Source organism: Nothoprocta perdicaria, unplaced genomic scaffold (assembly GCF_003342845.1).
Source record: "Nothoprocta perdicaria isolate Ctin4 unplaced genomic scaffold, notPer1 scaffold_3, whole genome shotgun sequence".
NCBI lineage: Eukaryota > Metazoa > Chordata > Aves > Tinamiformes > Tinamidae > Nothoprocta > Nothoprocta perdicaria.
The window spans coordinates 8784957-8806695 of NW_020455532.1; the positions used below are offsets into that span (position 1 = coordinate 8784957).

Consider the following 21739-nt stretch of genomic DNA (forward strand, 5'->3'; position numbering starts at 1 on the left):
GCAGCACATTAGCTCCCCAAACGTCTCGGTGCCCGCGTGAAACTTCTCCTGCTTGAGGACTGGCAGTCTCAGCAGAGCTGAATTTCATTAGAAAAGCCGGTTTGCCAAGCAAAAAAAAAAAGTCTTGGTCTGATTTTCTGCTCTGGGTGGAACTGGACGGAGGACAAGCCTTATTTTCACTTGCAAACCAGGCGGATCTGGTGTCCGGCCAAAGTCTTTCTTAGCTGGCTGCACGGCCGCTCTCCTCTGCCAGAGGATGAGTGGGAAAGCTGCCCCGGGAATAGGGAACGCCGGCTCCCAAAGTGCCCGGGGCTCGGCAGGCTGCAGGGCTGCCAGCCCGTTACTGGGCAGAGAAGTCCCCCTGTTAACCCCAGCATAGGGAAAAGTTGCTCAGAAGTCCCTTCAAGTCACTGGTAAAAAATAAAAATTAAAAAATTAAAAATCCAAAGAGTTCTCTAAATTTAAACCCTGCTTTTTTTCCCTCCAAAGTGCCTTTGGGGAGCTGAGGACAAAAGCCTCCACAAGCACAGGGCCCACAAATCTTGCATCTTCAGAGGAAGCAGGACCTTGAGCAAACCCACCAGTCTTCACCAGTTTGGCAGCGCTCTCGTTTTGGGTGTTTTCTCTAAGGTTTGCTCTGTATCTGGGTGATTAGTTCACGTGTGCGAAGCTGGTGCCCAAATTTGGTGGCTAAGTTATCTAGATTGGCTACCCAAACCCTCAGCACGTCGCTGCTCTCCCTCTCTGCCCATCTCTGACTTCCTGCCTTGGCTTTCACCACCCTGGCCTGGCTCCTGGAGGGACACGAGTTATTTGGGATGGAGCGGGGGGAAGTGCTGTGACCCAGGACGGAGCAGGTGCCAGCGCTCCTGCAACATCCGAGCCTAATAAAAGAAGGGAGAAACAGCACAAGCTGCTAAACAATAAGGCCTTGGTGTGAGGAGAGCCAAAGCAGGAGCCGTTATCAAGGYACCTCCGGAATAACCTGATCCACCGCGAAACCCAAGCTCTGTGATCCGCCCCGCTCCCAAAGAGCCCGGGGTGCTGCTCCACCGAGGCKCCACCGAGGATGCGGCCGGGGAGGCAGCACCCCGAGAGCACCCCCAGCACCCGCACACAGCTGGGGAGAGCGGGAGGCAGCTCCGGGGACACGGGACCTGAGGAGCCGAAGGGAGACCCAAAGGCACCAGTGCACCCAAAGGCACTGCTCCCAGTGCAGTGCACCCAAAGGCATTGTTCCCAAGGCAGGGAATGGCACCAAGAGCTTGGCAGCGCCCCCGGCCCTGCTCCTCATGCCCAGGATCACCCCCTTGCCAAGCRGTCGCTCTCAGAGGGCGACAGCCGGGTTAAATGGGCATCTTGCCCCCCTAAGAGAAGGTCTCCGGAGACACCGGTCTATGCACAAGCCTGGGGATGAACTAGCTGGGAATAGATTGCTTCCCTGCAGTCAAAGGAGATGATCGCAGCTCCGTTCCCATCAGAAATCTGGGATGCCGCAGGGAAATTCCACAGTGAGCCCGGCTTCCCCCAGGAGACACTGCACCATGCCCGGGAGCAGCGCTGTTAAGCAGCACACTGGAAATTTGTTTTATCGGTAGTTAYCAGCCAATGTTTGCTTAGCCCCGGGAGGTCTCAGCTGTAATTCATCACCCGGGTTTCCATTTAATTGCCAAGTGATAATGTGCAGCCCTGAGCAGAATGTGTTTGATAGCAGGGAGGCTGATAAGAGATTTCGCGGCTGCATCTTAAAATTGTCTGCAGCTTCAGTGCTCAGCCCTGAGAAGTGATACTGAAGAATTCAGATGGACAGAAAGCCAGGAAAGGGCTACAGGAAGGAATCAGGATGCACAACATCACTATCCACATGTGACACTCAACACCTATCTGTAACTTAGACAGTGGGATGTTAAGAACTGACTTGCACCCAGGCATGTAGCTACRTCCACGGGCAAGGAAAGGCCAGCAGGAAAAGTCCAAACAAAAGCAGTGATCAAAGCCAGATAGTCCTTGTGTATGGAGGAGAGGTGCTCTTGATGCCGGTGTCACTCTTGACTTGCTGTCCCCATTACCAGCCCCGAGAACTTGGGTGCCTTCACTCTCACAGCCGTGCAAAGGGAAAAGCAAAGAGCCTCCTTTCCTTTCCCCCTTTCCCCATTGTTTTTTAGCAGATTCTTTTTCCAGCAATCCTGTTTTCAGAAGAAAGCACTCTCTAACCACTAAATATTTTGGGGGCATTCGTGCCATCTCAAACATTTCTGCAGATCTCTGCTTTCCAAGCGTCGCTGCAGCAGCAGGCTGGCGCCGAGCCCACGTCTCGCAGCATCCGGAGCGCTTCAAAGCCAGCGCGGACGGAGGAATGAGCTCCGCGGCCGGGAGCCGAGCGGCAGGAAGGCAGTTCACAACTGCTCTATTTTTAACTTTTGGAAGATGCCTTCGCGCTCCCCGCGGCTAAAGGGGCCTTGCCTGGACGGAGGATGGCACAACGGCTCCGTCACGCACGCTGTGCTGCTCCTCGCAGCAGAGCCTGGGCTAGGACATGGCTTTGAGAGGGTGTCCATGGAGGACGTGGAAGAGAAGGCAGCGGGATGGAGCCCGGGGAGAGGCTGAAGGCCAGACCCACCTCTTCCTCCATCGTCTGCTTGGTGGCTTCCCCGGGAGCATCCAGGCTGCTGCTGGCCCCTGACTCTCCCGAGGCGCAGGGAGCGCGGTGGGAAGCGAGCGGCTGGCAGGCAGGTGCTGCCGYGCCGGGCAAACACGGCGCCCGCCCCAGCGCAGACCTTGAGATAAAGCGGAGCTTTAAGCGGGGAGGTTCAGCTGGGGTGAGCGGAGCGGCGCCTGTGGCCATGGGCTCAGCCCGGCCCCTCAGCCGCTGACATGGGCTCCCGCCTCCCGCCATTCCCTGCCCTTCCTAAGCCACCCACGGGAAGGGCAGCGCGCTGCGTTTCACTGCTCAACGAGGTTGGTACCTGAGGCAAAGAGCACCCCGAAGAGCCACAATTACAGCACGGAAGGGTCAGCAATGACCCCAGGCACCTGCCAGTGATCCTGGGCAAGGAGGACTCGGAGATGAATCTCCCAAGGCAAGCGGGTAAGTCGGCCTGGCCTTCCTGGTGCCCCCTTCCCTGCGCGTGTCCCCAGGGCTGCCTCCGGCCTCCCGCTCTGCTCCTCCGTGTGTCTGTCTGGCTTCTCTGCCAAGTGCTGGAGCTCAGCGAAAACACCCGCCTTGGGTTTCAGCACAGCCGCCTTGGCAGTTCTCTCCTGGCTACAGGTTAATAGAAATGTTCTGAATATTCCCCCTGTGACTCAGCTGCGCAGGTCGGGAACCCAGATCTTCTCCTAGAGACAGCCCAAAACAGCAGCTCACGGCAGGGAGCAGGGCACAGGGCTCACCAGGAAGGGATGCCCATTTGCTCTGGRTTCTCCGTCTGGATTTTCTATTTTGAATGAGGGAGAAGATAAAGCAGCTGGAGAAAGAGAAGGCAGAAGGCTCAGGAGGTGGCAATGCATTTGCAAAGTTAGCACATGCCSCGACTGTAGAGTCACGGAGGAAAGCAGATTTCAGACCATGGTTTTGGAATGAGATGCAACCTGGTTCACGATCCTGTACAGCTGGTACCTCTGCCTTTAGCCAAGAGTTTTGCAAAAGGCAAGAAGGAGCCTGACTTTAGCCCTTTCATGGGAAATTGCAAACTGGAAGCACATGACAGGAGCAATAGCTCAGAGCATGCAAGAAGCCAGGTCAAGGACTCGCTGTGCGTTGCGAGGAGCACGAAACAGCCAGGACAGCTCTGACCGATTGTGCTGCTGATGCAGCGTGGGCTTGCAGAGCGTGAGCAGACCCAGAGCACAGACACATGTAGATGCTGGTCACCCTGCACCACGGGCTGGCATGACAAGGGCACACAGCGCTGGTGCAACATGTGCTGTGAGCTAGCAGCACGTATTTCTGTCCTGAAAGTCCTGGCCAGCAGCGGAGCTGCCTGAGACACCCTGTTCCTGTGACTCACGCAGCCTGCCCAGCTCTGCAGACCCTGCTTTGCTCTGCACCCCACTGCAGGGCTTCTCTTCGCTGAGGGCCAAGCAGGCAGCTTGGGCAGGCCATAAGGCAACTCCCACCGAGTGTTATTCAAGAGCAAGGACAAAAAAAAAAAAAAAAAAACACCAAAATGGGCTTGGGATCTGGACATACCTTGCTGAAAACCAAGGTCATGCCCCAAACCTGCCAAGACAATAGAAGGACAGCAGGACCCGGACTGTAGGACAAGGAGACACATCTACACTTGTCCTTGGTGAGACAGCAAGTGATCCTTCAGGTCCATGCCCAGCAGAAATGGGCTTCCCAAAAAGCACATTTTGGATCAGGAAAGGCTGACAGAAGTGAGTTACTCCAGTCCCGTGGAGAAGAAGTAGCGCAAATTATGCCTATCTGGAGGCATCTRCTGATGACAAGTTTTGCTGTGGAAACCCCAGGAGATCTCTGCCACTTTGCCCAGACACACGGAATATGCTCAGCTCACAAGAAGAGAAGAGTGATGCAATCCAGACTAACCATCCCGCTRCCTGCAAGCATCCAATCCACCCACGGAAGGATCCTCAGGACCAGGCAGCACTGACATTGCTATCAATCAAACACTGGTGTCTCACAGCTGGACCTCCAGATCATATGGGTGACAAGCTGCAGGTCATGAGAATAAGGACAGTTGTGCAGTTTTTGGAGCAGGAAAGCTGCAGGGAATGCAAACAAGCATGCTGAGGCCAGAGAAACGGTGAGAGCTTCCAGCCAAGGGCAAGGCAGAGGAGAGAACTACCCCCCTCCACTTTCAAGGGCTGGTTCCTGGTTCTTCCAAAACACACGTGTGGGAGAACAAGAGCAGACTATTTCCAGGACATCGCAGTACTCTCCGATTACAACTCCACRGTAGCTTTTCTGGGCCAAGAGCCACCTGGAAGGACATTGTGTTTAAAGCGAAGGCTGCAGTTCTCARACAGCACATAAGGGCTTCAAATCCAGTCAGCAGCAGGACCGTAGCAGGAAAACTTTGCTGGATGGTACAGGGACTTTTCACCTCTCCACCTGCTCCCCTGCAAAAGGCCAGATCCCTGTTTCATGCAGCTTATTGCAGTGCTCACTAAAATTAGCATTTTTTTCTGCACAGCACAGGTTGTCTGAGCAAGGAAGATTGCAGAAAAGCAGGTTTCTGTCCATTTTTCATTAATTTTGCTAATTTGTTTGTATCTGTCCTAAAAGGCTTATACTATGAGATGACACAGGGAATCCTCTGCGAGGAGAAATGCTAGGTGCAAGGCTAGAACATTCCCTTTTAGAGGTTTGTCATGTTACTGCTTGAGGTCTTTGCCTCTGATCTGCTCCTAAAACCTCTCTCGGTGCTCTGCAACACAAAGGGACAAAACCTCTTGTCTCCCCAGCCTCTACACCAAAACAGACTCTACCTGGGCTTCCACCACAGCAGCTGATAGGAATAAATTCCCCAAACACTTGCACATTACAAGGTGGAAAGATATAATGAAGAAGAAAATATCAGATGGTCAAGTAATGTCTGCATGGTCAAGGGACTGGACCCATATAAGAAGAGCTGGTAGCATCACTCTTCCCTTTCCCTTCCTCTTCTCCATCTCAGTGGAGACCTTATGCTGCACTTTTTCCCTAAACTACRGAAGAGGCAAATCGAGCCCTGATTTCACTTGCTCTGGTCAGGTCTGGGTTGCTGGGGCATAAAGAACCGCATGGACAGGGAGAAACATAGTTGTTGTGGGAGAGCATCGGGAATTCCAGCTGGGAGGACTAGATAAGACAGCTTGGGGATTTTCCTTAAGCTCAACATTATCCTGTTGCTGTCTTCTGTTAGGTTCCCTGGCTGTTTTTAGCAGTAAATTCTACTGACATGAGATATATCCAAGAAGSCACTTACTGTGTTGTCAAGTGGTCCCTGAACCTCGCAATAGGCTGTTGACTACCCTTGCAGATGCTCAGGGGATGGTGAACATGAGCCTCACCCAAAGAAAACCACCACAAAAAGGAATTGTGATCCTGTGTGAAAAGCTGACACAAGTATGATTTTCACTCCATACTAGAACAGTAAGTTGGGAACTTCTRACCTTTCCACAAGGAAGGAAAATTATATTAGAAGGATCAAGCTATTTYGCTGATGTAACAACGCATCATGTTGTTTCTATGCTATTGGAATATTTATATGAAATATGAAATAGGCACGTTCAGCCACAAAGGGAGGGCAAATGGTCCAGACCCATTCCTAGGTTGATGCAGAGTTTGTCAGGCGAGCTCCTGGTGCAGCAGATCCTGTTTCTCCAGGGAGCAATGAGATTGATAGTCACTTGCAGAACTTCTCCTGAATCCACTTGAGCCAATATCCCCAGCTGACCTTGAGCAAGCTTGCATAGCACAACCACAGAGAGTGCCTGCTAATTTAGCCTCACAATCATAAATCTGCTGCCTGACCTCCTTCTCCAAATCTTTATATCATATTTCTCGCTCAGCAGACGTGACTCAAAGTGTTGGCATAAGGAAATATGCCAGGAGAATATTCTTGTGCCTCCCCCCTTTACCTACACATCCTGCTAAGAGTATGATTGAAATAGCAGAAAACGAGGAGCACTTGACGGCTGCAGAAAAGCACGCAGCAGCTTCACAGGCCACTTCAAGGCAAAAAAAACAGACTAAATTCTTTTTCTAGATACTTTTCAGATGGAGAACCCCAAAGGCAGCAAGGGAAAAGGTTCTCAAATAACCAGAATGTCGCTGTGATGGTCACCAGTTTCTCGTGGCATCAGTGACTAAAGGTTCCCCACTTTTGGGGTGTTTTATCTGTRACTGTTGGTCTTGAAGGCTCCACCACAACCTCCTGGCAAGAGCACCACCGAAGAGCTGCTGTCCCAAGGGCAGATGCTCTCATTGCTCAAGAGAAGGGTCATTTTATCAGTTCCACAGCAGACTGACCTTGCTTCCGAGTGTGAAGAGCACGTCTTGGGCAACCTTGCACCTCGACATCAAAAGGTCACCCTTGTCTCTTCAGCACGCACATGGATGCCCCATGGAAACCTCCTCCTGCGGTCTCTCAAAGCAGCACTTGAGGCCCATAGTTGAGGGCCGTTTGTCCTCAACATTGTGCACATGCAAAATTAGCCCTTTTAGTCAAGCTAAGTAGCTGAACTCATCTAATCGTGTTGTGTTCATCAAGTCCTTATCAAAGCCAGCTACAAGCTCTTCATCTCCAGATCTCTAGGAGAAAACACGGGCTGTTTCACTGAGTCTTTCAGGTCCCATGAGGCTCTTCAAGAAGTGTCCCCACCAGTGTGGGACAAGAAACCAGAAGCCAAGAGGGTTAAAGCCACTGGCTCAAGACCACAGGAAGCCTGTGACAGAGCTGGGACCTGAGCTGGTCCCATCTGCATCTCAGGAAGAGGCCATGGAGCTACCTAGGTGGGAGGAAACACGGAAGAACAAAATGGAGGGACAGCAATGACACTTCTGATGGGCATGTGAAGGSAGTCTCATGTTTGTGTCGCTCTGCTCCTAGTTTATACTGCTAAAACTAAAGCAAAATGCTTTAAAAGGGAAGAGCAAGGGGGATGTTTAATGTGACGCTGTGGGGAAGCCATCTGAATGGAGCTTCCACTGCAGGAGTTGTGAATATSCAAGGAGAAGCTTCTTTCCTTGTTTTAGTTTGTGAACCCCGATAAATCTCCAACTCAGYGTAGTGAGTTAATTCCACGGACACTAGACCTGCCTCTGCTCATTCCCGTTGGAAACCATGGGCTCCTAGAGGTCCACACACCACAAATCGAGGACTCTCATCCTTATATCCRGGCAGTCAGGAAGCGAAGCAGCATCATGCAGGCAAATGATGGGAAGACTGAAGTTTGGAGAGAAACCAAGTTACTGCCACCTCTCTGCAACAGACTAGAGCTGGTCCTTAGGGATTTTCCTCTGATACACACCAGAGGGATCAGCTTAGGGACAGATTCCTGTACACAAGCAAGGCCTTGCAAGGCAAAGCAGCAATCTGGGCAGAAGAGGGACTTGGCCAAAGGCAGATTTTGCCAGGGAAGAAGGATCCTGCCTTCAGACAAAAGTGCTGGGAAGGCCGGAGCCGCCCAAGATCCAGGGAAGCTTCGTGCCCGGGCGCAGAGGCGGCAGCCGGCGGGGCGCCCTGCGGGAGGCTCTGCCACAGCTGCGCAAGAGCCTGTGCAAGGCGAGCGCACGCCTACACCCTGCTCCGCAAGGGAGCTATTTTTAAACCCTCCTCATTCGGCCAAGGCAGGAGAGGGAACAGAACCCTTCTAACAGCTTTAATGCTACTCGATACTTAAAGCTCYGCCTGTGCTGCCAGGATCTATAGCSGGGCAGCCCTTGCCAGCCCGCAGCACACGGGGGACCTTCCCGCGCCCGACCGCTCAATGCAGCCCTTGTGGCAGCCCGAACTGCGGCAGCTCCTGCTCCAGCACCGCTAACGCAGCCCAAGCGACCCGCRCGGTCCCGAAGCGCAGAAAAACCCCCAGAACTCTTAACAACTAACGCTAGGCGCTGCTGAGCCTCCCGGCGTGGCTGGAGGAGACACGTGCGTGACATCTGGCACCAAGGGGACCGTTCCCTTGGCAGGCGCTCGTTGCTCACAAGCAGCGCCGTGAGCACAACTCAATCATTTTTATGTCGCGCTTTCTTTTCCAGCTCCCGTTCGCTCACTCCCGGTAGAGCTGCTGTGTGGCTCACGTGTGTACGTGCATGCACACGCTGCACAGCCTCCYGCTCCCCACACGCTTCAGCCCCATTCATCGGGCGCTGGTAAATGGCATTTTAGGAGCGCTCATTTTTAACAAGGCAGCCGCTCTGCTCCTCGAGCTAACAAAGGGGCCCCTATTGGAAACTTTAAAACGCTCAAACGCAGGCGTCTCTTGAAAACCTTTAACCCCTGCTGCCAACCTCACAGGAAATACTGTGTTTGGAGCAATCAGAGCCCAAACATCTTCTGCGACCGCAAACTGCCGACAATAGGCTGCCTTGTTGGCTGGCTGCTTGCTGCCGGCCAAGGTAGCTCCCGAGCCCATCTCGCACCGATCCCCTGCATTTCTTTGCAGTTCTTCAGAAAAAATGCAGCTTCCACAAAAATCAACAACAGCTTTTTCCAGTTGGATGCAGCAATACCCCGCCTGCTTAGATGCAAAGTGTTATTTGGCTATAAATACCCAGATTGCTTGCTTGTCTTCCAGATGGGAATTTGTATTTTAACCAAGGCCAAATTTCTCCCTGGAGTTAACTCTGCTGTGTGTATTGCCATGTCCTGGTGGCAAATATGAGAGCTGAGATCCAGGGGCGAGTCCTCGTGCCAGCCAGCAGGCGAGGGGAAAGCAGCAGCAGAGCACACAAGATCACAGCAAATACCTGCTTAACTCCAGTGGGATGGCTGCGTGTTAGCRCAAACTCAACGGGCCCAGAAAAATCTGACTTTCCAAACAAGTTTCCCACATAATATTGCAAGTGCCAAATATGCCCACAGCTATTTTTTTTCTGTGAACTGCTTAGGATTATAAGCCAAAGGTGGGCGATTGCTTATGCAAACACATTTATGAGTATGCACAGACCCAAAATTCCAGCAGGCAGAGATGGCACATAATAAAGTTAAGACACACGTCTAAGCTTATCACCTTACACGATCTAGACTTCATAGGGCTCGCTGTGCTTCACCCAGGAGCATCACACCTGATTCTCCTCTGCTAAAACAGCCACTCAATTATATCAGTAGGAACTTGCCCGAGAGCTGAGGGAAAGGTGAGTGCAGGAAAGGGACCTCGGAGCGACACCTCTGAGGAGGTGCGACGCTGTCCCGTGGGGCTGCGTGATTCCATTGAGGACCTCGGTCACCGAGGGGACAGCAATGGTCCCAGAATCCTGATCTGAGATGGGAGACACGTCGGTGGGAAGGAGCCCGCACCCCTGGGGCAAAACCGCGGGTCAGAAGCTGCTCTTGACCCTCCCYGCTGTCACCCTCTGCGCTCACCTTCGCGGGGAGCCTTGGCGCGGGGGCCGCCCCCTCTCACCTCCCTCCCGTCCCCGCAGGTGCCGCGGCGCCCGCCGAGCCCCTCACTCACCCGGGCCGCCCGCCGAGCCGCTCCCCGCCGCGCTGCTGGGCCAGGTAGGGCGCCCGCGGGGCCGCAGGGCTGTCGGGGGTCGCGGGGCTGCCCGGGGGCCGCGGAGCCGTCGGGGGGTCGCGGGGCTGCTCCGTAGCGCGGCCCCGGCGCCGCATTTAACGGGGCGGCGGGAGGCGGGAGGGCGGGAGGCGGCGCCGCGGGGCTCGCCCCGCCGCCACGGCGATGGGCGGCCCGCGCGGGGAGCGGCGCGGGGGGGCACCCTCGGGCGGCCCCCCCCGCCTCCCCCCGCTCCACCGGGGCCTCCGGGCGCGGGAGAGGCCGCGCAGGTGGCGGCCGCGGCCCGGAGGGCACCGGGCGCCGCACACGGGATATTCCCGGCTTTGGCGGGGAAGGTTCTTTCTTTCTTTCGCCCCCTTTTTCCCTCAGCTGCTGGGGCAGAGAGAACCCTCCAACTCACCAGGTCCTGGGAAAGACGGTCTAAGCCCAGAGCATCCTTCAGTTTGAGCTGCAGTGTCCCGAGGGGTTCAGGAAACCCTGCAAGGAAAAGCCATGGGATGGTAAAGAGCATCTGGAGCAGTCACAGAGCAGAGCATTGAGGGCTCTGGGTGCTGAGGGCTCCAGGGACCAGCGATGGCACCTGTGGGAGCCACGGGGTGCCCAGTCTTGCCTCCCAGACCCAGACCAATAGACTTTGTCCCCCGGTCCACGCTGGTGGCAGGAGGGACTCATCTGCATCAGTCACTCTTTGCTCCCACTTTGCACTAACATCAGTGGAATGTGCAAGRGAGATTGCAGAACACCAAAATGCAATGTTGGCATTTGTCCAGCAGCGAAGACAGTGCTGTGATATCCACCTTTTCCAAGAGTGCTGCTGGGGCGGTCCAGGAGCAGTACGGAACATCCCCTGGGATGAGGGAGGTTGGCTGGCGTTCCCTATGGAGCCCCGGGGGGAGCGTTTTTCACACATCCTGTCCCAGCCTGGTGTTTGCTGTTGGTGTGGTCGATAAATCCCCCGAGCTCAGCAAAGGCAGAATTTCACTTGTGTGTGCAGTGACAAAAATACAGGATTTATAAATACCCGTGCATATACRAGAGCTTGTGGGTTGGGTTGGGTCTGGATTAAAGGAGGTATTGAAAAATCAGGGGAGCCAGGAACTGCAGGCTGCTCATTTCTGAGATTTCTAATGGCTTTTCCTTTTGCATAAACATTGCACTGACTCCATACCCGGGAGCACTGCAGGCATTCGCTGCCCCGCGCCTCACAAAACATAACTCAGGCCCCTAAAACGGGTACTCGTGATGAGGGTGTTGGGTTTCTATAGGCAGGGAAGAACAATCCTGCTCTGTGGCAGCAGATTCCCATTGAGCTTTGAGGCCTCGGGAGACCCCAAAGCGGCTCCTTTGGGGGTGGCGAGTGCCTGCAGGGTGCCCTGGTGCTGGGCGATGCTCTCACACCTGCACCTTTGCGACAGAGCCACCCAGAAGCAGCACCTCGAGCTGCACTTGCACCCGCTTCTGGATTGCATCTGAAAACACTGCACCCAAAGGCCCTTGGATGCAGCCAGGGGCAGGCTGGAGAGGGAGAAGGGGCTTGCAGGGATGGGCGAGATGCCGAGGTGAGGCCGAGCCTGCCCCCGTGCCGCTCTCCCGCTTTGCTTCCACATAATACCCGACTTTGTGCAATAGCATCTGAGTCCCACCCGAGACCTGGGCCTCTGAAAAGGAGGCTTTTAGCCCCAGCTCGGAGCGCCTGGCCCAGGCAGCGCTGCGAACACGACACTGAACTAACACTGCGCTACAATCAAAGCATTTTAATAATTCAATATAATAAATGTCAGGAGGAGTGAATAATTCCCTGTAACTCCGAACAGCCTGTAGGTGCCAGGAGGAGCCGAGGGGSTATATTGAGCTCCTCTAGCAATAGCCCTTTGACTTTCTGGAGGTAAATTTAAACCAGATGACGGATGCTGGGTGGTCGCCYCCACAGTCAGAATGGTGAGCACTGTTCAGAAGTGCGTCACTGCGACAACTGAGCCCCTAAATTTGGAAAGTAATGGCTGTGGAGAAAGCACGGGGGGAGAAAAAAGTAAGTTTCTAAGTAGTCATTATAGTTAATCCACCTAAACATCAAATCTGAAGCGCTCGGGTCTGTTTACCTGCCTTTGGGTGCACAGCCCAGCTTTAAGCAGCAAATAGCATGGATGTGATTGCTGCAGCGGGAGTTGCTGAGCCCTCCCTTAGGGCCACGTGTCTCTGCAGCAGAGCGGTGACGAGGACACGAAGGGGCGCTCCTCGTTTTGCACAGAATCCTGCAAGATGAGACCCAAGGAAAGCCTGACCTGCTCCTCCACTGCTGTTATGGAAAAGGATCGGATAATTTTCCTACTGGCTACCTGTGCCCATGCAGGGTATAAACTACTAAGCAGGCAGGCTGGAATTAAACTTTTCAGCAGTGCACTGCCTTAGCAGTGCGAAACCAGCTGGTAAAGCCCACCTTCAGGGTGCTCGGCGTGCTCCAGCAAGCTGGAAAGAAAGCAGGCATCTCCCTGCCCCGTAACGACAGGGCAGGGATCCAGCCTCAGCTTTCCAGGGTGATCCCGAAGCCTCGGGCAGAGCGGGCTGGCGGAGGAGCTGGTGCTGGGGGTGATGGAGCTGGGCAGAGTTGCAATTCACGCTCTGCAGGTCATGGTGTCTGGTCAGGAACGGCCTTGCTGTCACCATAAAACATCCCTTTCTCAGGTGCAGAGCAGGAGGTAGCGCTCTGGGTGACACGGGCACCAGCAGGAAAGCCAGGTTTGGTGGAGCTCTGTCTCTGACATGAGGCCATCGTCTCATGAGCAGAAGGTCATGAGACACCCCAGCAGGTTGGGCTAAGACAACAGCCAGAGCCTGAAATGACTTTTCACATGACTCTCCCCTGAGGAACCCAGATCTSATTTGCCTGATACCTAACCTGGTGTCCCAAAACAAAGCAGAAATGGAGCCATGTCTCCGTTACCAACAGGCACCAAGGCACAAGTGGCACCAAAAGGCTTGTCTCAAAGCAAACTTAATTTTTTTCTGGGTATTATTCTCTATGTAGCTGCATGATTCAATGAGCAGTGTCCGGGTTGCTCCCGCGACTTCGTTATCACCACGTGGAGCCCAGGTCTGATGTTACTCATGCTATGGGACCGCTGTGTTTTAGATCCAACCCGTACCAAGCTGACCTGCTTCGGGACGGCGTGCGGAGGTACCTGCAGCTGCCAGGGGACCAGACGGTGCTGATACTGCACGCAAAAGTCGCCCAGAAGTCATAYGGCAATGAGAAAAGGTAGGAGACTTTGCAGCCTCCTAGGGAGCTCTGTGTTTGGAAGGCCACTTCCAAAAGCAAATACCTAATGCTCAACTTTCACCTCAATAGATTTCTCTAATCTAATCTGATGAGACAAATGACTTAACATAACCCCTTTGCATCTACCCGTGACCTCTTTGCATCCCAATCTGCCTTTCAGGCTGCATGAATTTAATAACGTTTAACCTAACATAACATATGAGCATAACCTGTAAGGTTAGAGTCCTCCCTTAAAGTACTTGACGTGAGAGAGAAGTAAAAGAAGAAAAGTAAACATCCAAATCTTATCCCTTTGGAATGGGATAAGGAAGGCTCTGAAGAGGAAAGACTAGTGTTACTAGTGCCCTGGAAATCTTGTCTTAAAACTTGATAGACCACATCACTGGCTGGGACAATTCCATCAGTGTCCAGGGTCTCCAAAACGCTGCTATTTTGGAAAAGACTTCCCAAATTGCAAGAACACCTTGAGGTTCTTCTGGTCAATTCAAAGCTCCCAAATTGCTATTCCTGGGCAGGGAYGTCAGACCCTGCAATATAATTAATCCTCCATTAGCCGTTGTGATAAAAATAATCCTCTGTTATTACTGAGCAGGGAGGAGTTAGGAGGAGACGAGCTCTACCTCTAGGGCTTAACTTCATCCAGATGCAAACACCCRCAGCAGGACAGCACTAAGCTGGCCACAATTTATCCTCAATGTCCATACTCACATCCAGCCTCCCTCCCGGCACGGTGGGCACTGGGATTTTATTTCAGACCTGGTCTCCCAGCCAGGAGGCTCTTGTCATCTCAGCAAAGGTCCCGGTGTCCAAGGTTGGGAGATGGTCCCTTCCCTTGGCTTCAGCTTGGAGGATAAGCATGGAAAGCAGATGCCAAGTCTGGAAAAAGAAGAGCAAATCAGCACAGGGCTCCTAGGTTAAATCCTAAAGGCTCTGGGTCTCCTTCACGGTGGAGGTCAGGGTCCCAGGCCATAGATAACTTGCTTAAATRACCCCCCAGGGCAGCACTTTAGGGCCCAGAAAACCCAACCCCCTCCTCAGGGGTGTTTCCAGGGCTAGCACTTTACACGGCATCACTCGACGATGAATTTGCCCCATTCACCCGACTGCAAAGACAGTGGAAACCCAAATAAAACACAGGAAAATATGTTTCCAAAACGTTGGCTATAGATTTATTTGCACTGGGCTCCGGAGCTGGCCGTGAATGTGGCCTCTGTTCCCGATCTGCCGAAGGCGCCGCATTCCCGGCCGGCACACGGGGGCCGCTTCCCGCGGCCGGGGCGGCCCTTGGCGCYGCGTGGGGCTGCGTGAGGGGACGGGGCAGCCCCCAGGGCCCCCCTGCAGATGTGGGTGCTGCCCGTGGCTGCCTGTGCTGCAGCAAAGCGACCGCTGGCACTGCCCGTCCCTGCTGCTCCTCTTGCAGCCCATTCCCGGCCGGTGCTCCGGACACCCCAGCTCTCCCAGCCGCTTTAGTGGCACCTGAACACGAGCTGCTGGCTGGGCTGGTCTTTGTCCCCCAGCCTGTCCCCCCATGGCCACGTACCTGGGAGGGGGCGGCTCTGCCTCAAGCGAAGGTCTCCGGTCTCGGTCTCAGCCCTGCTGCTCGCTCTGCGCTGCCCCATCTCTCAAGGGCCTTCTCTGGGTTTCTAAGCCCAGTCACAAACTGTCCTTGTGCTTTTCCAGGTTCTTCTGCCCTCCACCTTGTGTTTATCTGACCGGGCCAGGATGGAAGTTGAAGCAGGAGCAGATCAAAGGTAGATGCTCAAGGGCAGCCCTGGGCTCCTTCTTGTGTGGTGCAGAGAAAGGRTCTCATCTCTGCAAAGAGGAAGGATTTGTGGTTATCCTGCTGCTTTGCTCTTCCTAATGCCCGTGTCGCCCCGTTTCCAACAGGCAGGGACGCAGGTGAGGCCGGCTCGCGCGTGTGCGGCTACATGGGGCTGGACAGCGCGGGCAGCAGCCTGGCCGAGACGCAGAAACTCACCTTCGAGGAGCAGGCGGACGCGAGGGTGAGGCCGCCCCGTCCCGCCGGGCGCCCCTTCCCGTSTCGCCTTCCCGCTGCTCCCACATCCGGGCAGGGATGCCGGCTCCACAGWGCATCCTCAGCAGCAGCTCTTAGAAGTGCCGCGTTTTGGAGACCGATGCCGGTGCGGGGAGGGACAGGACGACCATCTGGTGGCATCTCCAGCGAGCCCCTGCATCCAGCTTTTATTGGATGCACAAGTCACTTACCCTGGTGGGCACAGCCTGGGTAGTGGTCACCCCATAAGTCACTTACCCTGGTGGGCACAGCCTGGGTAGTGGCCAGGCTAAGTGACTTATGGGGTAAGACCTTGGCTACCATTGACCTGACTCAGCAGCCCCTAAGGGCCCTGGTTCCTGTCTCGCCTGCGGTTACCCCRGGGTGGCTCTGCCCCCGCACCTGCGATGGGCACCCACCTCAGCTCCACCTGCTTCAAGCCCCCTGAGCATTTGTGCCCCCCAGCTCCGGGCCAGAGGATGCTCTTGCTCCCCGCTGTGCTGCCGGGGACGTCGCGTTTCCCCCGTCCATCGCACAGCCCCTCCTGCCGCGGCACRGGGGGTCACTCGAGCCCCCGCTGCCCAAGGGGCCTGTCTGTCTTGGCCACCATCTCTCCAGGTCCGCAGCCCTGGGCGAGCGGCCAAAACCCACAGGGCCCCCCCAGCCCGTCCCCCCTCCCTGCAGCCCGCGGAGCCGCTTATCGCCAAATGAAAGCCGCYCTTTCAGCGGCAGATAAACAGCTAAAGAAAACACCCACCCGCCCCAGCCTCCGAGAGCGGGGCAGAGATTTGGCGCCTTTTGAGAGAGGAGGGGGAAAGAAGTGAAAAAGCGTCACCGCCGGCGCCCGAAGYGCACGGGGGCCGAGCCGGGCTGCAGAAAGGGCCTTTGTTCCCAGAACCATCGTTGCCATCAGGGCATCTATCAGCCCGTGAGAGCCGCGGTGGCCGCAAGCCCCGGGGGACTTTTCCCGTTCCGCGGGATAAATCACGTGTGAGCAGGCGCTGCCGCGAGGAATTCTCCGTCCCCAGTGTAAACAGAGCCCCCGCTGAAGCCCCGGCTCTTCCTCGCACCTGGAATAACAGCTCCGATGGCTTCCCCCTCCCCGCGAACCCGYGGCCTGTTCAATGGGAGCCATTATGTCCCCGTGGGGTGGCTCCGGGGCCGGCGGCTCCGCGCTGGCGGGACCTGCCGGCCCCGCGGGATGTGCACTGGTCCCTCGTGCCATGAGGAAGGCGAGGGCTGCAGGTGGAGGAGGAAGGTTTTCCTCAGCCCGGGGATGCTCTGGGACAAGCTGAGCTCCCAGCCAGGCTCCATGGTCCGGGCTCCCTTCCCGACGTGTCTCTGCCGCAGGGCTTCGGCTGCGCCAAGGCGCTCTACATCTCRGACACGGACAAGCGCAAGCATTTCCGCCTGGTCCTCAAGCTCTTCTTCGGCAACGGGCAGGAGATCGGCACCTTCCACAGCAAGCTCATCAAGGTCATCTCCAAGCCCTCGCAGAAGAAGCAGTCGCTGAAGAACACGGACCGTACGTAGGGGTGGCTGGGCACGTTTGGCAATACTGGGGCACCATTTACCCACCCCAGGGTGCCCATCTTCTGGGGGAGAGCAGCCCGGTGGGATCTCACTGGGCTGGATTTGAGCAATGCAACCCCCCTGGAAAGAACACGCAGGGATGCACCAGTGTCTCTACCCCTACCATGACGGATGGGGCTCCRATGGCCGCGCGCTCTGTCCCCCTCAGGCTTTGCCCCCTGCTCCTCTAGCTCCTACACGAGCAGAACCTGCCGGGGAAACACGAGTGGTTTTTGGGTATAAATTTATGGGTATAAGTTGAAACACAGGCAGTTCTGACTCCATATGAGGAGGAACTTCATCCCTGTGAGGGTGTCAGAGCCCTGGCACAGGCTGCCCGGGGAGGCTGTGGAGTCTCCTCCTCTGGAGGTCTCCAAACCCACCTGGATGCGACGGGGTGGCTCACGCCGCCCTCGCCGCCCGCAGTGTGCATCTCCTCGGGCTCCAAAGTCTCKCTCTTCAACCGCCTGCGCTCCCAGACCGTGAGCACCCGCTACCTCTCCGTGGAGGGGGGAGCCTTTGTGGCCAGCGCCCGGCAGTGGGCGGCCTTCACCCTGCACCTGGGTAAGGAGCGGCGCGGCGCCGGCCCCGCGCCCGCAGCGGAGCCGCCCGCGCCGGGCGCTAACGCGGCCTCTCCGCCCGCAGCCGACGAGCGCGGCGCCCGCGGGGACTTCCCGCTGCGCGAGGGCTACGTGCGCTACGGCTCCGCGGTGCGGCTCATCTGCACGGCCAGCGGCCTCGCGCTGCCGCCCCTGGTAAGCCCCGCTTAGGGAAAGGGATGGCGGCGGCCTCGCGCTGCCGGCCCTGCTAAGCCCCGCCTAGGAAAAGGGCTTGCGGAGGGGTCGGCGGCGGYGCCTGCTGAGCCGCCCGCCCGGCAGATCATCCGCAAGGTGAGCAAGCAGTGCGCCATGCTGGACGTGGACGAGCCCGTCTCGCAGCTGCACAAGTGCGCCTTCCAGCTGCAGGGCTCCGACCGCATGTACCTGTGCCTCTCCACGGAGAAGGTGATCCAGTTCCAGGTAGGGATGTGCTCCCATTCCCGCTGCTCCCTGGGAGCACCTTTCCCAGGGGAAAGAGGTCTCCTRGAGAGAGAAATGGCCTCCAAGTTAAGCTAAGAGCCACTGCAACCATCCGCCAACCTCCATCCTCCCTGCTCCTGCTTTGCCACCGGTTTGCTCAGAGGGTTGGCAAGAGCTATTGCTGCAAGGCAGGCGCCAGGGCAGGACCCAGGCGTTCGGGCTGCCGGCTCCACCCGCCCCGCTGCGACGCGCCGGGGTCCCTGCAGGCCTCCCCCTGCCCGAAGGAAGCCAACCGGGAGCTGCTCAACGACGGCTCCTGCTGGACCATCATCGGCACGGAGACCGTGGAGTACACGTTCAGCGAGAGCCTGGCCTGCGCCCGCGAGCCCGTCAGCCCCGTGCCGCTCATCACCGCCCTGCAGGTAGGCAGGGACTGCAGCCTGGGCATCCCGGGACATCCCGGGGTATCCCAGGGCATCCCGGGACACAAGCGGCGCATGCAGCCCTGGCCACCCCCGTGATGCCCCACTGGCCGCAGCTGACGGGCGGCGGGGACGTGGCCATGCTGGAGGTGCAGGGCGAGTATTTCCACACGCACCTGAAGGTCTGGTTCGGAGACGTGGAAGCGGAGACGATGTTCAGGTAAGTCGGCGACGGTGGCTGGAAAGCAGCCCGTGAACCAAAGCCGGGCTTGGGGACAGGCTGGGGATGGCAGCGCCTGCAGCCTGTGCTAGTGGCTCTCACAATGGGGGTTGATCCTGGTGGGGACAGGCTCTCCATAGAGCTGTGGTCACCAATAACGGTGGGTGGAGGAGGCGGAGGGGCCTCAGGGGGTGGAAACCGGGTGAGCAACCCACAGAGAAGACGAGGAAGGAGCAGGGAGACCAGCCAGAGGCTCCCCAAGCCCCAAAGCCAAGTCCAGGTGATGCACAGGAGCTCGCTGCTGTGTGCAGGGCAGCGCGGGGGCTCCTGCTGCATTAACGCCCATTCTCCTGCCCTGCGCCGTTCCCAGGAGCCCCAAATCCCTGGTGTGTGTCGTCCCCGACGTCTCTGCCTTCGGCAGCGACTGGAGGTGGCTGCGATATCCCATCACCGTCCCGCTGCTGCTGCTCAGGGACGACGGGCTCATCTACTCCAGCTCCTTCACGTTCACCTACACCCCGGAGCAGAGCTTCCTCCCCGGGCAGCCGCTCCTCTCGGACATCCCGCAGGACTCGGACAAGTTGCTTGACAGCATCCACCAGGAGTTCACCAGGACCAACTTCCACCTCTTCATGCAGAGCTAGCGAGGGAAGCGGAGGGGATCCCTGYGCTGCTCAGCAGGCTCGAGGGGTCCCTGCCCCAGCTCCTCGCTGCCCTTCGGCCGCCCTCTCTGTTATTCTAATTAGCTAATTGCCTCTTTTAATGACGACACCTCTCCCCAGGGAGATCTCATAGGGAAGCATCAATAAACGATGTCTCAAGGACTCTCAGCTGGCTCAAGTGCCTCTTTGCTGCTCTCCAAGATTTGCTCTTGAGGTCCTTGGCCCAGATCTCCAAAGCCCGGGAGGGACAGGGGAGATGAACGAGCGTGGCTCTTGATCTATACCAGGAATCCCTGCCCCACTTCCCTGCCTTTCAGGAAGGAGGAGCTGATTTCCAGCAGCCAAACATCCAGCACCAGAGGGATTTGGGTTTGTTTTGTTTTCTTTGGAGGCCCAAATGGGGTTATTTGAGAAAGAAAACGAGAGAGAGAAACTTCAGTGTGCAGCTTGGCCCATCCCTGGCCCTCGTGGCTCTGCTGACCTCAGTTATTCCGCACGGACCCTCTGCGGCGCCTGCACCAGTATCGAGCGGTGGTTAAAGGTGCCGTAAAAAGAAACCCGTTTTCTTGGAGCTGAACCCGAGCGCTCTGCGAAGTGGGTCTGGCAGAGCTGTTTAGCACCTCCAGCCCTCCGGGGCATCAAAAGGCCCATAGTGTGCTTGGAAACGGGCTGTTYGGGCAGTTGGGAGGCTGGGTTAGACGCCGCCGAGGTGCCAAAACCGCAGGGGTTTGTGAGCACGGGCAGGGCCACCGGTGATGGGGAGATCGGAGCCCCCCTCGCCTGCCCACCTATGTGTCCAGTGACCACGTTGCACCCCCGGGGTCACAACCCAGGGGGACCTCTGCTCCTCTGCTCCTCCAAGCGCCGGGAGAGCGGACACCTTCTTCCCGAGCCCGGGAGCCGCAGCTCAGGGCTCAAGGCGCTGGCCGAGGCACCACATCCACAGGGAGCTGCCGATCCTGGGGCTGCAGCGGGGAAAAGATGAAAAACCCCCGCACTGAGGCCATACTCTTTGCATTGCATCCCCCCAACACGTCCCCTTGCCCAAATCCTCCAGGACGCAGTGGGGGACAGCGAAAGGATGTGGCCACCCCATGGGGCTCYTCTCCCGCTCCCACAGCCCTGCAGACGCAGACGAGCGGCTGCCTCGGGCAGCTCCCGGGGCCGTTTCCCATCCCCTTGGAGGCYGGAGCACAATCCACATTTTACAAATGGGAAGCACTCCCTGCTGTGTTTAGCCGCAGCCCGGGGCAGGAGCCGCATTTCACGGTGGATTCAGGGCTCCCAGTGAGGCCGTGTTGTTTTGGTGACAGCCCTGCTCTGCCAGAGAGGCCAAGAAGCACCGAGTGACTCCTCCTAGCCCTGATGGACCCAGCAAACATGTGCAGTAATTCAAGCCCCTTGGGGCTCAGCCGCATGTAGGGCTGCTCCTGCCCTCCCACCTGTGCTCAGGGTTTTGGCTTCCCACAGCGGGACCCAAACGTGGAGGTGGCCTTTGGTGGCTCTTCAKGGGTAGCTGATGCTCCATGTCTTGGTAGAAGATCCTCCAGGTGAAGAAGATCCACCTGGATCCAGCTGCTCATCCCCTCCACACCCAGGGCTCGCCAGCCCAAGCTGCTGTTAGAACAGTGGGAACACGTCAAATATCAGCAGGAATCACTTCCATCCATCTCTTTTCCTCTGCTTTTGAGTTTTTGAGTTGCATTTCCCTTCCTCCAAGCAGGCTGGTCCCTGGGGGCCCCTCAGCTCCAGCAGCTCYGCATTGAGGGCCACAAGGCACCGGGTCCCCGGGAACACGTGGTGGCTCCATGAGCACATGCAGCCCCTCACCACTCCCCTCCGGGCTAAACCCCCTGGATTCCCCAGAAGCGGGGGAGAATCCGCCCACAGCTCCCAAATCCAGCACCCTGTAAATCCCGACGGCTCCGGCACCGGCAGCACCACATGGAGGAGACCCTGGTCCTGGTGCCGCTCGGAGCGCGGCGCCGAGGCAGAACGGCTGCTGCCATCTAGTGAGGTGAGCTGAGCTGAGCTGAGCTGAGCTGAGCCAGGCCCTGGAGTCTCCTCCAGAGATCTTCAAACCCGCCTGGATGCCACCCTGTGCCACGGGCTCCAGGTGTCCCCGAGCAGCACGGATGGACTAGATGATGTCCAGGGGGTCTCTTCCAAGCTCAACCCTCCTGTGATTCTGTGGCAGCATCCCTGCCCGCTGAGCACCGCCACGCTCATCACACCGCATGGGGACCTGCTGGGGGGACGGCTGCCCCACCATGCCAGGAACACCTGAGTATCGAGGAGAAAAATGGGCTGGCTTGTCCCCTTTTCCATCAAGTCTATAAATAACTCAACAGTGGGATGCAAAGGGACAAAA

The 21739-nt window shown here is 56.9% G+C and overlaps 1 protein-coding gene across 1 annotated transcript; it reads left to right on the forward strand.

Annotated features, from left to right (window-relative positions):
• The first annotated feature begins 3037 nt into the window (after positions 1 to 3037).
• Positions 3038 to 19414, forward strand: RBPJL (recombination signal binding protein for immunoglobulin kappa J region like). Its single transcript, XM_026042120.1, has 12 exons — positions 3038 to 3088; positions 10094 to 10169; positions 13313 to 13438; positions 15140 to 15210; positions 15347 to 15462; positions 16824 to 16998; positions 17472 to 17609; positions 17691 to 17800; positions 17924 to 18064; positions 18331 to 18486; positions 18603 to 18706; positions 19077 to 19414. Exons 1-12 carry the CDS (start codon positions 3067 to 3069, stop codon positions 19348 to 19350), a joined length of 1509 nt encoding a protein of 502 aa, XP_025897905.1. The 5' UTR covers positions 3038 to 3066; the 3' UTR covers positions 19351 to 19414.
• Positions 19415 to 21739: the final 2325 nt, after the last annotated feature.